This window comes from Triticum aestivum, chromosome 6D (assembly GCF_018294505.1).
Source record: "Triticum aestivum cultivar Chinese Spring chromosome 6D, IWGSC CS RefSeq v2.1, whole genome shotgun sequence".
NCBI lineage: Eukaryota > Viridiplantae > Streptophyta > Magnoliopsida > Poales > Poaceae > Triticum > Triticum aestivum.
The window spans coordinates 41653057-41670386 of record NC_057811.1 but is presented as its reverse complement, the minus strand read 5'-3'; the positions used below and the strand labels follow the sequence as shown (position 1 = coordinate 41670386).

Genomic DNA, 17330 nt, shown 5'->3' with positions numbered 1-17330 from the left:
AGGGCATGGCGCAGCAGCGTACCAGCGGTAGAGCAGCGCATAGCAGCAGGAAGCAACACGCAGCAGGCGAGGCAAGCGGCCGACGGTGGAGGGCAGAGATGCGGCCGGCGTGGCTGAGCGGGCGGCCGGCAGAAGATGGCCACGACTGGAGGCGGCGCGAGGTAGGGGCGTGACAGCGGGGCGAGCGGAGGGATAGGCGGCAGCAGACGGGGCGAGCGCAGCCAGCGAGAGTGTGGCGCGCGGCCAGGGTGTGTGTCGCGCGGGGCACAGTGGTGCGGTGGCTGCGGCGAGCGCGACGGCAGCGGCGGGCGCGACCGACGCGGTGTAGCACGGGCGTGGGCATGGAGAGGGAGTGGCCCCGCTGGCGCGGAAGAAGAGCGGCAGGCTCGGGCACGGGTGTGCATAGGAGCGGGCATGTGCCACGGGGTCAATCCGAGGAGCTCGGTGGCTACCCCTGCAATGGCCATGGTGGGCGGCGGTTCTCGGCCACGGCGAAATACCTAACGAGAGCAAACGAGAGGAGAAACAGGGGAAAGGCAAGAGGAGATCATGGCGGTGTCAATGGCGCCCTAGGGGAAGACATGGGAGCTCGGGGCGGCGCGGATCGAACGGCAATGTCGCGGTGGCCCAAGGTTGAGGAAGACGGCAGCGACGTCGATGCGGGGGTGCTGGACTTGATCTCGTTGGCGCAGACGAAGTAGCGAAGGCATTCGGAGCTCCTCGACAAGCTCCTAGCCCGCAGGGAGGGCAGTGGCCATGTGGACGGGGTCGGTCATGGTGGCCGTGGCGTCTGACTTCGTCCAGATCGACGGGATCGAGCGAGCGAGGAGGAGAAGTGGATTTGGGAGGGGGCGTCGAGGAGGAGTGAGGCCATGGGGGCAGGGAAGGAAGGGCGTCACCCTTATCCATTCCCCTTCGATGCCAGCGAGGTGGTCAGGCGGGAGCCCGGCTCTGTAACGACGCGGCTCGGGGAACAGGAGAAGACGACCGCGCGGGGACTGGACCGCTGAGCCGGTTCGGTGGCAAGGCCCGGGGGGGCAGGGCGAATCCCTTTTTATATCGTCCTTTTGTTTTTTCAATGTATTATAATCTGTTTCTCCTTTTTAACACCGTTTTTTATTTATTCTTATCAACTAAATGATCTCTACTCCTAATGTCTCAGTTGGTAGTCTCCGTTCCGGGTTTATTTTCATCCCATCTCCCGAGTGAGGGAGAGGGGGAGAGAGAGTGAGGAAGAGGGAGGGAGAGGGTGTGTGTGTGAGAATTTGATGGTAAAAAGGTCGTCAATGTCACTTAATATGTATGAGAATGTAATGGTGGTAAAAAATGTAATATTAACATAATTGATATTGAACTTTTAAAGTTAATGTAGCCCCGTTGCAACGCACGAGCGTTCTTCTAGTTATTACTAGTAATCTCAAATGGCCATGACCACATATTGCTACTTCACCGAGATACAGTATACTCTCATTTTCATGAAAGCGTGAACAATTTTTGAAAATCATGAACAATATTTTAAACTCGTGATCTTATCTGAAATCGTGAAGATTTTTACATATTTTTGAACATTTTCTAAAATCATGCAAAAATTTGAATTCATGAACGTTTAATACTATTTGCGAATATTTTTTAAAACATTTTTTTGAATAGGAAAATATTTCTAGAATCTACGAACATGTTTTTGGAATTGGTGGGACAATTTTCAAAGTCACAAAAAAAATCATTTAATGAACTTTTTTTAAATGCATGATCATTCTTTTATCCACGAACATTTTATGAATCAATAAACTATTTTTTAAATCATGAACATATTTTAAAATTTTATGATATTTTTCAATTCATGAACATTTTTTGAATTGGCAAAATTTTGTTCAATTTTATCAATACTTTTTAATACACAAACTTTCAAAAAAATCATGGACATTTTTTGATTCCCCAAACATTTATTTTGAATTTTACAAACACTTTTTGAATATGCAAACATATTTTTTAAAATCGGGAACATTTTATTATGGCACAAACATTTATGAATTATCAAACATTTTATTTCAAAATTCTCGTTTTTTTATTTTTTGTAATTTTTAGAAATCCGAAATTATTTAAAGTAGAAAAAATGAAGACGGAAAACAAAAACAAAAAATAGAAAACAAAATTTAAAAAATAGGCCGCCCAGACTTGGGCCGGCACAAACAGAGCGCGGTATAGTAGGTTCCTACTGCATGGGCCGGCCCAGGCGGGGATTACTCTGTGTGAAACATTTTTATCCCTTATATAGATGGCATCGGTGTGTAATATTTTGCAACTTTGGGGGCAATTTCGATGACGTGCCGCCAGAAGCAATAGCCCCTTTATTATTAGGTATAGATTTAGCTAGACATAAGAACAAGAAAATAGCTTACAAATTTCACATATGAATAGGAAAAAGAAAAATCATTGGTTGACAAATGGCTTCCATGTCTTGATTGGTTCAAAGAAAACAGAGTAAGGGGCACGTGATGTTATCATCCAGTACTAAGACTCATTCTCACGAACAGGTGCAACACAAAATTAAAACTTGCATCAACAAATAATTAAGTGTTGGATTCCTGTTGTTGACTCTCAACCCAAAAAGAAATAAAAATTTATCATAAAAAACATTGACCTTAATTTCAGACCATTAGATAATTGCATGTGCATTGTAACGAAGGCACACATAAATGTATGCAACGACCATGATTTACCTACAATTTTATTATTAACTAAAAACAAATATTATTGTTAACTGGATCAGTACTTATTGGCTCACCAATGCAACATGATTTTATTAGTAAGTCAATGAGATTCCCCTGCAAATATCTCTTTTATATAAGGAGTTAAATATAAGAGTTGGGTTAAGTCCGGCCGTTATCTTAACTTGTCATCTGAAAAGTCATATAATGGTGTTTCGGTTAGAAATGCCCTAGGAAATTTATATTTTCTTTTGCGAGGTACTATTGCACAATGTAGAATTGTAGATAATCTATGTCCTTTTTGTAGCTGGGGCGACCATGATACTAGTACAATATACTTCCTCCGTTCCAAAACAAATGCCAACTTTGTATTAAATTTGAGGAAGGGAGTACATTTTTTCTCTTATCAAACTTTACGATGGTACAGAGAGAGAGGGGTTGATAAAGCGTGTCGAAGGGAGAGAGAGAGAGGTTGTCAGACGGGCCGGGATCCCATCCCCTCCTCCCGGCGTGCACATATTCCTTGCCCCTCGCACCCAAACACAGCACAATTCTTTACTTAACTTCGGCGCGCTCTTATCCACCCGACGCCACCCACTGACACTGCGGCCCACCGCACCCGAGCTAACCCGACTCCGCACGGGTACAAGAGCCGACGCGTGCGCCGCACACCCCCGCAGACCAGAACGGCACAACGGCGCCGCACACCTCCGACCCCTTCCACCCACCCGAGCCGACAGCAGCAAGCTAAGCCCAGCAGACAGGTGGGACCAACCCACGTCCGGGCCCATCTATCAGCGGGGAATACGGGTAGGCCCCACCGTGAGCGTGGGACGCTATGCGGCGGTTTCCCCCGGTGATTTCCACGCCCCTTTCTATCCCCAAACCCGAAGGCAAACCCCTCTTTTGAATTCCCTCCCTCCCCTCCCCCTCGGCCGCCTCGCCGCCGACCCGGCCCGGGACGGAGGCCCCCTCCCTCCCGGAACCTTCTGGAAGCTTCCCCACCTCCCTCCGCTGCTCCGGCGAGAGCCCGCGTCGCAGCCGCCGCCGAGGGCCACCACCTCGCACTGCCGACCCGTTGCTTGCAGCGGGAGGAAAGGTATTCGTTCCCCGCCCCGCTTTGCTTCGATTTGGTCCTTCTGTAGGGGCGGCAGCGCCGCCCCCTCCCCGTTCCGTCTTCGCCAGGGGTGCCCTACTCCCCGCACACGCTACGGATATGCTGTTAGGTTGTTTCGGGTATGGATTAGGCCGCGGTTGTCGCGTCCCGTGCCCCGTTCGATTCTCCGCGCTGCGGTGCGCTGCTGCTCCGGTGCCGTTCGGGGGCCGCAACCGCGCGGTGCGTGGCGCCCAGGGGCTGCGAGCCGCTCGCATTTGGAGGGATTTGCGAGCTTGATGTAGCAGTTCCCCTGTGCCGTGTTGATTTTGGTTTCGTGGTAGGTTGAGACTGATCTAGTTGGGATTGCGCGAGGTACTTTCGGCTGCTCGTTTAAATAGATTTCTATCTGGTGCCTCCGTTTAATTTGCTTCCCTGTTCATGCTTAGATTAATTTGGTTCGCCTTCTTGTGGGAGCATAGGTGTACTTTTGGCTTCTCGTTTGAATTGATCTGTATCCTGTGCCTCCATTCGATTTGCCTCCCAGTTCATGTTCAGATTGATTTGCTTGGTCATTTTCTTCGAGCAGAGGAGGTGTACCTTCTGCTGTCATATACTAAAGCCGAAATGTAAACAGTATATTGTTTGGTCTGACTGCGAACAAGTAATTGTTTGGATTTCCCCCTATTCTGTGTAATGCTTGTTGTGACAAAATCGAAATCTAGCAAAACGGACTCACCTGAACTTATGATGCTTGATGCACTCTCTGTTCTTATCTAGACCCAACTTTAACAGAAGTTCTGTTTGGTCTCTGCGTGGCGCCGAGGGGTTGCGGGCTGCTCGCATTTGGGGGGATTTGGGAGCTTGATGTAGCGGCTCCCCTGTGCCGTGCCGATTTTGGTTTCGTGGTAGGCTGAGACTGATCTAGTTGGGATTGCGCGAGGTACTTCTGGCTGCTCGTTTCAATTGATTGCTATCGGGTGCCTCTGTTTAATTTGCTTCCCAGTTTGTGTTTAGATCATCTGAGCATAGGTGTACTTTTGGCTGCTCGTCTGAATTGATCTGCATCGGTTACCTCCATTCGATTTACTTCCCAGTTCATGTTCTGATTGATTTGCTTGGTCATTTTCTTAGGGCAGAGTAGGTGTACCTCCTGCTATCATATACTAAAGCTGAAATGTAACACTATATTGTTTGGTCTGACTGGGAACGAGTAGTAATTGTTTGGATTTCCTCCTATTCTGTTCAGTGTTTGTTGTAAAAAAATCAAACTCTAGCAAAGCGGGCTCACATGAAGTTATGATGCTTGGTGCACCCCTATTCTATATATCTAGAGTTCTAGACACAACTTTAACAGAAATTTTGTTTGGTCTGGCCAGAATAGGTAGTCGATAGGTTTCCTCTACTCTGTGTAGCCTCTGTTATAACAAAATTGAACTATAGCAAAATGGTTTGGTATCACATATGAACTTATGGTGCTAGCATGCTTGGATAACGCTTTTTAGATGTTCGATGGCTGAAGTAATCAGCAAGATAAAGGCTTAATCTGGCATGCAGTACCTATTTCCATCTTTTTTATGTTTTCTTTTGCTGATGCGAAGGAGCTTTTGGAAGGCTATGGCATAATGGCTGCTAGCAAGTTGTGATTTGACTCTCCTACGATATTTATCAATGTTGCTTTTGGCAATTGACAACATATGTAATTGATGTTTCTGTGGTGTAGGGGTCAAGATGGTTGTTGGATCATTCATTACCAGAGCTTTGATGTAAGCAGGAACTCAGTTCTTATTTAATCACAGAAATGTTGTGATTTTCTTGTTTACGTTCACAATGTTTCTGTTATTTATCTATTTTGCAGACTTGTTCTTGGATATGCATATCCGGCTTACGATTGTTACAAGACAGTGGAGCTGAATAGGCCTGAGATTGAGCAGTTGCGGTTCTGGTGTCAGTACTGGTATGTCTTTGAGACCATTCCATTTTATTTTGGGCTATCATTCTTTGTTTTTGCTTGGTCTCACATGCATGACCATGGTTTTGCAGGATTTTACTTGCAATGCTTACTGTTTTCGAGAGAGTTGGGGATAATTTCATATCATGGTAATGTGACTTATTTGAATTAGGATTTTGGGTGATTACAGTTGGGGGACTTCATCTGCTTGATGGTTGATAGTTCCATTTTCATACAGGTTGCCAATGTATAGTGAAGCAAAGCTGGCTTTTATTGTGTATTTGTGGTATCCTAAGACACAGGTTTGGTTTCCTGCTTTTTGTGTTGCCCTAACATGTTATGTCTTATGGCTTGTCTCTAACAATGGGTTATTCCAGGGGACTTCATATGTCTATGAGTCGTTCTTCAAGCCGTATATTGCAAAACATGAATCTGAGATTGATCGCAATCTTCTTGAGTTGAGGACAAGGGCTAGTGATATGGCTGTTACTTACTTCCACAAGGTTGCAGACTACAGTCAGTCAAGGTTCCATGAAATCTTGCAATATATTGCTTCTCAATCACAAAGATCTCGTTCTCAGGTACTTCCAAAACTTTAAAGCTTGCGTGATAGTCATTTTGTACTGCTATGATGTCCATTTTAGCGAGAAGTGTGACACTACCCACTATATGATGTACTGAACTTCTATAGTTTGTATATGATATAATCTGGTGGCTTGTTCCATAATGGTAGTGCTAGTTAGGTTTTCTATTTGAGCCCAATGTTGTAGGCTGGAGTAGAATTTTAAATGCTAGGCCATGAATTTATTCACATGTTGTATTGATAACAATGCATGTATTGCATCCTACCACCACATGTTTTTTTTCTGTTAAAATGTTCTTAAATTCACATTTATGCCCTGATTTCTAGTGTTAGTTAGAAAAACATGAATAATACCCATTTCTATGATCCTTTACGCAACACTTTTTGCATTCAGCCTCTCGTCTACGAGTGGTGTTTACTGATTTCTTTTGTAGTTACAATTGGAGTTAAATAATACTCCTATGTTTGGGTAAAAGAAATATAGTATGACGCTCAGAGATCATATATTGCTGGCATATGCATTTACCTTCCATTTATAATAGAGAGAATATGCATCTAAGTTCCTAGTTTTGAGAATTTCTGTGAATTATCGATAGGTTGGGAAATTTGCTCTGGTCTTCTAGGGGCACTACTACTGAAGAGTGTTTTCACACCATATTGTGAAATTCTAGAAATATTTTCCCCTAGTTTTCAGTTGAATATTCTACCTTGCGTGCACCCTCTGTATGAATTTGTGTGCATGTTCTGGTCGCACCCTTGAAGAATTTGTGTGTCGCACAAGTTCTGCTATGTCATCAACTCATCACCATCTTGTTGCATTATAACATTATCCCTTTTTCTTTTCATCAGTTAAGGCGCATTTTAGTCAAACCCAATTGTTCTGCCAAATCAAACTGGCTTAGGATTGTACCTGGATTTATCACTATTCAGTAATCTCTGTTGGTACTTGGTAGGAAATGGCATTTGTTTCTCTGGTTTATTTTACAGCTTAGGAGCCTGAGTTGTGGTTAATTGTGGCATTTGTGTGGACAAAGTTAGCTAGCAATGATTTTGTAGTATCATGCCATTCATCTACCATACTTCTGTACCAATTTTCTTGCAAGAATTATCACAATAGGATTATCATGGTGTCCTCAACCTCTAGGTTGCTTAGCTCTTACTATTTGTTTGGGCACACATACAAAAGCAAACTTGTCTAGAATTACCTTGTCATGATTGATGCTTTACATAACTTGTTAAAGACAACATGGATATTTGATCGTTTACTGACAGTGATCAAGTTGACGACCTGCAATTTAATTTTGCTCCATACTCCTTGTACTTCTAGCAAAGTTTGATCTATAGTTCCACAGTTTGTATCACCTTGCATGAATAGCACTTCCATTCTTGTTACATCCTTTGTTAGAGTTAGTGACCTGAGAAGCACGTATAATATATAATTTTCATATTGGAATGTGATAACAGCTGCACCATTTTGTCATACCATTTGTTAGGAAGGGTTAGGATTATTCATGTACAGAAGTTCTGTGTGCATTTGTCGAGAGTGCAGTATGGGCTTTCTGTTTACCAGTTGTAGGATTCAGAGTCAGATGGTTTTTTTGAACGCATTAACTTACCTAGTATTGTGTGCTTGTGCGTGTGTGTGTCAGTGTCAGCTGTATATGTCTCATGTACTTACTTTACTGTCTCTCTCTATACAGGCACAGCAACAGCAGCAGCGTCCACCACCTCCACGTACTCGGATGGCGAATCCTGCACCACCACCTGTTCCTGCACCAACCGCACCACCGATGCCACCACAGCCCGCCCAAGTTCCTCCTACTCCACCAAGGATGCAGGTGCAAGATAAGGGCCCAGTTCCAGTTGCCCCTCCTGGCGCAGTGCCTCCTGTGCAGCAACAAACACCTTCCGGTTCTGGCCCTATCGCCGGCAACAGCCCCCCAAACAGTGAAGACATGCTGGTTGATCAATCTGGGCCTTCGACAAGCAATGTGCCACCCCGCCCAACAATGCCTGAAGACGAGGAGACCCTCATCCAGGAAGCTATTCGGTTGACTCGGGGCCGGCTCAGGAGGCGCATGGGTGGATCTGGACCTCCATCCAACTAGCTCTTCTCGCACTTAAGATGATGGCAGGGGAAATGCTGGGTTGGTCCATCAGGCATGGCTGAATTTCCTCGCACAGTTACGCATGCAAGCTCACGTCCACCTTATAAAACGATGAATCCTTGGTTCCTGTTGTTTCACAGCCCAGATTGTGTATATAAACCCACCCCACACAAGGGGTAAAAACGCTGGGATGTCAGTGGACCACCAGTTTAGCTAGGCGGTAGCAGAAGATGGTTAAGATGCTCGGTGAAATCGGTTCCAACTTAGTTCTGTCCAAATTCGTTGGTGGTGACTTCGTCTGTACTGGAAAGTGATTCAAAGGTGAAGTGAAATAATCTTAGGCTGTACCGGGAAGATAGAACCTTCGCTCGCCTTGCATTAGCGGCAAAATTTCGTGTTTTGACCCTTTTGTCAAACAAAATCAAGATCTCACCCCAGTTTGAAAGTTTTTCGAGATTTGACCCTTTTGCTACCGCCAGACCTTTAGGCGGTAGGGTTGCACAGTCTACCGTCGCAGGTTCTGGCGGTAGGTGTGGCTGACGACCGTTAAGCCGTTAACGGCTGCTTACGGACCTACTGCCATAGTCCATGGCGGTAGTCAGCACAAACCCACTGCCAAGAGCCCTGGCGGTAGGTTATCATAGTGGCATGAAGTTAACTGCTTTGATTTTGTCTTCAATTTTTTTGCCATAGACATAAGAAACAATAAGCACAATTTCATAGACATAAGAAGTTTGATCACATCCAATTAGTTTTGCCATTACGGACTAAGAAACAAGTACAAAATAACATAGTTTGATCACATCCAAATAGTTTCACGAAGCCAACATAAGAAGTTTAACAAGTTCAACGGTCATCGACAAGATAAAAGGTTTCATCCATAGGTAGCAATCAAACATGACGATCATCAGCAGCCACATGCATATATAGTTTAGATGATATCGATGACGATCATCATCTTCAAGCCTTGACGGTTGGTGTTCCTGATAGTAATTAGGATGGCCTGTCCAACATGAAGATTCTTGTCAACGAGGAAGCTCTTCCACCCAACCGAGCTTAAGTGCGTGTGACCGTGTGTGTCCACGCCGTACGCACAAGTAGTGATGGGGCCCCTTGCGGTAAGGCGTATTCGAGCATAGCCTTCTTCATCAGCCTCGATGCCACAACTCTCAGATAGGCTCTTTGGCAATTTCTGAATAAGAAAAGCATATCAATTAATAAGTATGGATTATCTAAATTATTAACAGTTCCTTGGATTCTACACTAATAACATACCATGACATGTCGATCGATCATGGTACTTGTCAGACGGGTCATGAATGGCACCCCGACCAAGTGAGCACGTGGCAGAAAGTTGTCCCATAGGTTGCACACCTCCTGATCGCTCAGCCTCACTCTTTGAGCACAGATGGCTTCCTTAAGTGGGTCTTCATAGTCATCATCCTCATCAAGTGGTGGTGGTGGCGCCATTTTCCTTATATAAGCATTGATTGGATAAAGTTAATTAAACATCAATATTTGTTCTAATGCAAGCATTCATCAGATATAGGTAGATTCCACCTAAATCAATGGAGATATATAGCAAAACAAATATCTACAATATTCACACAATAAATTATCACATATGGCTATAAGAAAGACTAAACCTAGGGTTCATCTAGGTTCTAGGGTTCATCTAGGTTCTAGGGTTCATCATATAACCTAGAGAGGGTTCCTCATATGGCTATAAGAAAGACTAAACCTAGGGTTCATCTAGGTTCTAGGGTTCATCATATCAACTAGAGAGGGTTCCTCGTATGGCTATAAGAAAGACTAAACCTAGGGTTCATCAACTAGGTTCATCACATTGCAATCATCTAGGTTTTAGGGTTCATCATATCAACTAGAGAGGGTTCCTCATATTGCTATAAGAAAGCGGATTGATTTGACTCAAACTAATTGGGGGATTGAAGGAGCTTACCTTCCTCTTTCCGTAGCCATCTCGATCCGCAAAATCCGTGAATCTACGAAGAAGATCGGAGTGGGGAAGTGGAGGAGATGAGAAAATGGGCGAGAGGAAGAAGAAGGCGGTTGGGTGGGTGGGGATTAGGGGTTGGGGTGGGGTGGGCGGGCGGTTGGGTTTATAAATGCCCAAACCCTACCGCCATAGGGCGCGGCGGTACGAGACCACACCCTACCGCCATCAGACCCGGCGGTAGGATGCCTCCCCCCACGCCCCTTTCTGTGACCAAAAAATCGAGCAGCGCAGCGGTAAGGTTGCACACCCTACCGCCAAGCGCCCTGGCGGTAGGGTGTGCAACCCTACCGCTACGCTGCTCGATTTTTTGGTCAAAGAAGGGGGGCGTGGGGGGAGGCACCCTACCGCCGGGTCTGATGGAGGTAGGATGTACAGACCTACCGCCTTTGTGTGTGGCGGTAGGGTGGCCCAGTGTGCATTTTTTGCACCTTCTAACTTCTTTTGTCTTCAATTTTTGGCAGACAACATTTAAACAGCGTATGTATGTCATATGAAGCACATAATGTATGATATATGATGCACACACCACAAATCTATAAATAAGGTAGGTTCGATACATAGCAAATCTATAAATAAGGTAGGTTCGATACATAGCAAATAAGTTATACATAGCAAATTAACGAAACAGTTTCACGAGCAAATTCATAAGGTTCACGAAGCAAATATGCAAGTTTTTAGTTCAACGACACGGCAGCAACTTCAGTCCTTCCTTCCCCTCTTCGACTTTCGGTCCTCGTTATCCTTGGATCGCTTCTCGGCCGCCGTCTTCTTGCGGGTCGTAGGACGTGCTTTCTGAAATGGGGATGGACTCTTCCAATCCTTCTTCGGCACATTCCTCTTCTCACGCTGGGTTGGCTGAGTTGCTGGAGGTCCATCGTCATCATCGTACTCCTCCTCCTCCTCATCGTCCTCTTCCTCTTCCTCACCATGTTCTTCTTCTGCGCCCTCTTCTTCATCTTCCTTTGCATCATCATCGTCATCGTTCTCCTCCTCGTCATCTTGAACCGCCCTAGACGACGAGGCTGCATGGCTCGATGAAGCGAGGCTACACATCAGTGCAGGAGGAAAAACATCCTCGGTGTTTGTAGTGCACCCAAGCAGGCCCACAAGCCGGCGTGCTTTGTTGACGTATTTCTGCAATGATAACGAAACAATATGTAACTTCTCGAATGTCCAATGATAACGAAAATGAACTCCGTATTACCTTCACCGTTTCCCTCAACTTGTTCTCACTAGCTCGAGTCCCAGGGACAGCACTAAGCGCATCAGAGGCATGAAAAATTATTTTGTTCAGCTCCGAAGACTGCAAAGTAATAAAATGAGTCAATAGCACGAAAAGCTGATTTCATCCAACCGTCGGTTCAAAAGAGGTAAAAACAACATACCACTCTGTTCATGAGGGGTCCGTACTCCCTAAACCCGCCTTGAAGCTGTCTGATGCTCTCGTTGTAGGCTTCATTCTCTGAGGCGTCATCGAACAGGTCTTCGGCATCTGTTGTCGTCCACTGGGGCCTCAAACGCAGACGATGCTTGATGCCATCATCGTACCACAACATGTGATCCTCGTACTCGTCCCAGTCAATCACTCTCCTCTCCGTGTCTTTGCGTCCTTTCCACTCGTTCCATTCCTTCACGTATCTCGCATGTTCGGCTTCCCAATCCGTGATTGATTGATTCTTCTGCCTGCTCATCCTGCAATGCATAAGAAAGAATGTAAAACACCCTTCTTTTATGAATGTAAAGCATCAAAACAAGAACTTAGAATCGATGAGGACGGCTTGTGGTACTCACAGGTGTAGGTCGTAGCCACCGGTATCGTGGCCGGCTGGTGGTGTGTGTTGCGCCTTACCAAATTGTGCGGCAACGCATTGTGGCAAGTGGTTCTCCACGGCATAGACACAAATCATGGGCACGATGCACCGGAAGAGAAGCCGGTCCTGCTTGCACATGCTGTTCAGCTCGAACCCCCACTCTCGATCATCACTATACGGCCGCCAAGTAACCTATAACCAAACAATGTAGGCTCAAGTGAAAGTGTTATCGAAACAATGGTAAGCTCAAGTGAAAATGTAGTTCTTATACCTGGAAAGGCGTGAGAGCATCAAGCTCGTTGCTGAAGACCTTGTACAAGGCCTTCGATTCGCCCGTGTAGACACGCACCACGTCCCAAGCGTATGCGACGGTCGGGTTCCGATCATCTTCGTCATATTGGCCATAGTCCGTCCATGCACGCGAGCGCAGCTTCTCCGGACGGCCCACCGGGATTCGCTCCCACATCCAAATGGAGAGGCCCCATACACATCCACACATACCGGACGTGACTTCCGCTCTCTGGGTCGCGTCGTCAAGCTACAAACCATGTTCAGATGATAAGATGTCAAAATGTAAAGCAGCACACGTCTGATATTTGAAAGAAAGTGATATTCACTTACCGAACGGTATAGGTAGGCGAGTCTGGCGGCCCCCCAGCTGTACCCCGCATCCCAGTCCTTTAGGAAGTCGAGATACATCCATAGGGCAGAGTTCCCGGAGCAGTCCGGAAACACTACTCCGTGAGAATGTACCACAGGTAGGCCCTGGCGTACTGCTCCACCACCCGGGGCTCGGCATCTTCCGGGCACTTGCTCCGGTGCTCGAGGAGCCATGACAGCGGTATGCCAGAAGTCCGGTTGCTCTTAGCAGGGGGGCAGTCGTCGATAAGGCTAACAACCCTCTTGTGCCAGTTCGCCCTCTCCACTCTTCCTGTGAGAGCACGACCCTCGAGCGGTAGTGCCGTAATCATCGCCCAATCCTCGAGGGTCACAGTCATCTCCCCACATGGAAGATGAAAGTTGTGCGTCTCTGGCCGCCACCGGTCGATCAAAACCGTGAGAGCTGAGTGAACGAGCGTCGGCGGCTTACGCTTGAACTGCAGGACGAAACCCAATAGTCGGGCTCTCCTGAAGAACGATGCGTACCGATCGTCGTACTCCATCCTAACCGTCGTCTTGTGAGCCCTCATCCGCAGTGGCGGCAGCATCTGTGAAAATCAATAACCAAAGCATAATTAGCATGGACATAATAGTTAGCAACTTGTTTTCATCAATTCGAAAGATTTGATTTAAAATGGTAATTACCACTCCATTCTCAATGAAACGGGCACGGTGACGCTTGTCGAACCTAGGGTCAAGCATTGTGTACTTCGTGCCGATGTCGTCCGCAAGAGGTGGCCTCCTAAAAGAATTGCATAAGCATATCAAAAGATTTTTCAACATGAACTAGGGTTCAACATTAACTACGAAACATATCGATGCATAACAAAAGTTAATCACATCCAACAGAACCTATGAGTTCAATCTTTGAATAATCATATATCAAGATTATTATGAACATGAAGTAAATACAATACATATATCAAGAACTAAATAAAATACTTTTATGAAGATGCAATCACCATGGTTCAAATGCATCATAACACATATTTCTCCAACAACATCCAACATGCATAATCTCATTTTTTTGTTAAAAAACAAAAAAATGAACTAGGGTTCATCTTGAGGATTCATACACTACATATAACAAATATATCAAATATTCATCTCCAATATTCATCATACACTACATCCAATACTTGCATCATAGCATAGGAACATGCATCATCCATCATATAAAAAAAACCATTCAAATCAATTATGAACTAGGGTTCATCTTAACACAACCATACCAACTATTCAATATAGTTCATATCTAACACAATATAACATCTAGAATCAACCTAAATCAATCCTAGGGTTATTTTTTTTTCAAATAGGAGTGATTTGAATCGAATAATGCGACGAATCGAAAGGTGTTTGATTAAAACTTATTGGAGGGATTGAAAGAGCTTACTTTTCTTTCTTCGGGGCCATCTCGATCCGCAAAATCCGTCAAGAAACGAAGAAGATCGGAGGGGGGAGTGGAGGGGATGAGAGAGGGCGAGTTGGAGCAACTGCTCTGTTCTTCGTGGTGGGGGACGGCTGGGTGGGGGGGAGAAGGGGGTGGGGGCGGCCGGCCCGTGGTTTATATATGCCCACACCCTACCGCCAGAGACTCCGGCGGTAGGTTCAGACATCCTACCGCCGGGTGGAGCGGCGGTAGGGTGTGACGGAGGGGGCACGGAGGCCGTTATCGTTGCCGACGTGGACAAGTTTGCTACCGCCGCAGGTCTCGGCGGTAGGCTATATGATCCTACCGCCGTGCCTCGTGGCGGTAGGGGAAAGGGTCAAATCTCGAAAAACTTTCAAATTGGGGTCAGATCTCGATTTTGTTTAACAAAAGGGTCAAAACACGAAATTTTGCCGCATTAGCACGTTCTGTTGCTGCTACATTTATTTAGCTGCTTCTTGAGTTTGGCATTGCATGCCAGTAAGAAAATCTGTATCATTTCGTAGGGCTGATTTTTTCTAAGCCTGCTTGAGTGACAGATCCATTTTATCACCTGTGGCCACCAACAAAGCTTCATTGCCCTTTTCCGGTTCCGTATACACGCGTGACTTTGCATATAATGAAGCTTGTTGCGTAGACTTTCTCAGATTTGCAGTACGCGTTCGCATCTGCTCCACAAGTAAAGATTAAGCATGAGATTCACAGTATGCAACTCATACCTTTTTTTGTGAGAGTATGCAACTCATACCGATAGGTGATAGCTAAACATGTGAACAAGTTAGTAGGTGATGAACAAGTCATACCCTCCGGTTGGCCAGGCCAACGTAGCGGCGGTAGCAGCAGCCTTGGCGTCGATCGTGGCTTTCTTCTTGGCGGCTTTGTCGTCGTTCGCCATGGGATCATGCAGGGGAAGTGGTCGAAATAGAGGAGGGCAGAGACGGGGAAGGATCGGAGCAGTCACGCAAAGACGCTTCCCAAAAACCTTATCGCCCTTCTCCCGGGCAGGATCTCGAAGGACGGGGTTTCGGAGGCACCTCTCTCTCGACCGACTCTGCACGCGGTTGTCGGGATGGGATTGCTGGAAGCAGCACACTGAGAGGAGCAGTAGATGACGACTAGAGTTGCACGAGGAGAGAGTGAGTCTATCGACTACACTGGCCAACTCTTGCATTATATAGGCCGTCAAGTAGGGAGTCATGGACCTGGGCTTAGGCCCACCATCGTGTCGACGCACGCCCGGCAAGGGAGTTGTCGCACCCTGGGAAAGTGAGCCAGCGTATCCCATGACTGGCAAAAATAAAGCACATAGGTGTGAGCTTGGCTCATTCCCGCAACCCGCGTCGTGGCGAGACGGGCGGTAGAGGAGGAGCGGGCGTGTATCACTTCTCTTTTCAAGCTTCCAATGGCAAGTGGTAGTGCAACCCTTATAAAAGGGTCTCAATTCTTCTCAACTAGCAAGGTGGTACTAAACTTTTCACCACTTGCAATACACCTACATGGGCCTCAAGATTAATCAGGAATTATTGTTCACTAGCAATGTGCCCGTGCGTTGCAACGAATCCAAAATAGAATAATACTTGTTCACAAAAAATATATTATGTTTCACTTAAAATATATTATTCGAGCTGTTTTGATGAGGTGAGGGAGGCATGGGGTTGGTTTCAAGATACTAAGGGGTTTTCTGCAAATTGGAGCAGAGAAGTGGGCTATTGTTGCAAAAAGGCCACAACTTACCTCACAGTCATTAGATGCAGATCTTGGTCAGAAATGACAGATGGCAGACAGACCATCATCACGAACTAAGAATTTTATAGGAGTAGAGATATGTGCCCAAAGCCCATCTATGATTCAGCAATCCCCCACTAGATCTCGTGGCACATTAAGTTTGTCATCTTTTTCAAACAATATTTTGATATATCAGAATTTTCAGTGGAGACTGTTAAGTTGAACTTCCACCGAGCAACAAGATTAGACTTCTTCACATCTGAACAATGGACTATGCCTTGAATTGTCTGTTTAGCATGCAGAAGTTTTGCCTATTGCAGCTGGTATGTGGCTACCGAAGGCTAAACCCCACGAGTGGAGCTTATTAGTCATGCTCCTGACCTGTTCATGAGCTCCCTAGAGATTACCCTATCTCATAGACTGTGACTAGCAATCGGGCTCATATAGGTACGTTCCTCCAAAGAATGCTTCATAGGATAGCATCTTGCTCACATAATCTTTGGAACACATTAAGACAGAAGTCAAGCTACCTTACAGATTACGAGAGTATTGCATCTCCAACAGGGTGGGTTAGTAAGGATACTTTCCTCGGTTGCCAGCTGAATTGTTATCCCATGTCCTAATTCATGGGATCTCCGATCACATAGGTTGGGTTACCCCCATGACAACTTATGTGGGTCTCATGTCCACCCCCCTTGATGCATTTTCTATCACAATTCGCGATAGCCCTTTCGTAAAGGGATCTGCCATATTCTTAGCCGTCTGGATATGATCCAATGCTATTACTCGGGAGTCTCTTGAATGCTTGAACAGATTTCAATCTTCTTCTTATGTGTTTTGTGGATTGCATGTTTTCCTTTGAACTCTTTGCCTTGGCAATCACTATCTAATTGTCACAGTTCATAAGGATAGCCGGGACTGGCTTATCAACCACTGGCAAATTCATCAAAAGCTCTCGAAGCCAGTCTGCTTCGACGCATGATGTGTCTAATGCTGTGAGTTCTGCTTCCATAGTCGATCTTGTTAAGATCGTCTACCTGCCGTGCCGGTAGTAACGCCTTCTCAGCGACGTTATACTACCGGCATCTCCCTCTACGCCTGTAATGACATTTTTTAAACGCCGCTATTAGGCTTTTCCCTACTAGTGCCTACTGTGCCGCGACCTGTCACGGCTTTTCGGTGGATTCCCCTGCAACACTTGCAGGTTTCTCTTTAACTTAGATATGGTTTGTTCCGTGTGGG

At 45.9% G+C, this 17330-nt stretch overlaps 1 protein-coding gene across 1 annotated transcript; it reads left to right on the top strand.

Moving 5' to 3' along the window:
* Nucleotides 1–3583: 3583 nt before the first annotated feature.
* LOC123143381 (putative HVA22-like protein g) lies at nucleotides 3584–8864 on the top strand. Its single transcript, XM_044562296.1, has 7 exons — nucleotides 3584–3807; nucleotides 5525–5567; nucleotides 5660–5758; nucleotides 5845–5901; nucleotides 5991–6054; nucleotides 6130–6333; nucleotides 8036–8864. The coding sequence occupies exons 2-7, from the start codon at nucleotides 5533–5535 to the stop codon at nucleotides 8441–8443; spliced, it is 867 nt and encodes a 288-aa protein (XP_044418231.1). The 5' UTR covers nucleotides 3584–3807; nucleotides 5525–5532; the 3' UTR covers nucleotides 8444–8864.
* Nucleotides 8865–17330: the final 8466 nt, after the last annotated feature.

Bases quoted from the DNA above. Each gene is read 5' to 3' on its own strand.
- LOC123143381 (XM_044562296.1), top strand. From the start codon at position 5,533: ATGGTTGTTGGATCATTCATTACCAGAGCTTTGAT. The intron at 5,902-5,990 runs GTAATGTGACTT...ATTTTCATACAG, and splicing joins GGGGATAATTTCATATCATG to GTTGCCAATGTATAGTGAAG. The intron at 6,055-6,129 runs GTTTGGTTTCCT...GGGTTATTCCAG, and splicing joins TGTGGTATCCTAAGACACAG to GGGACTTCATATGTCTATGA.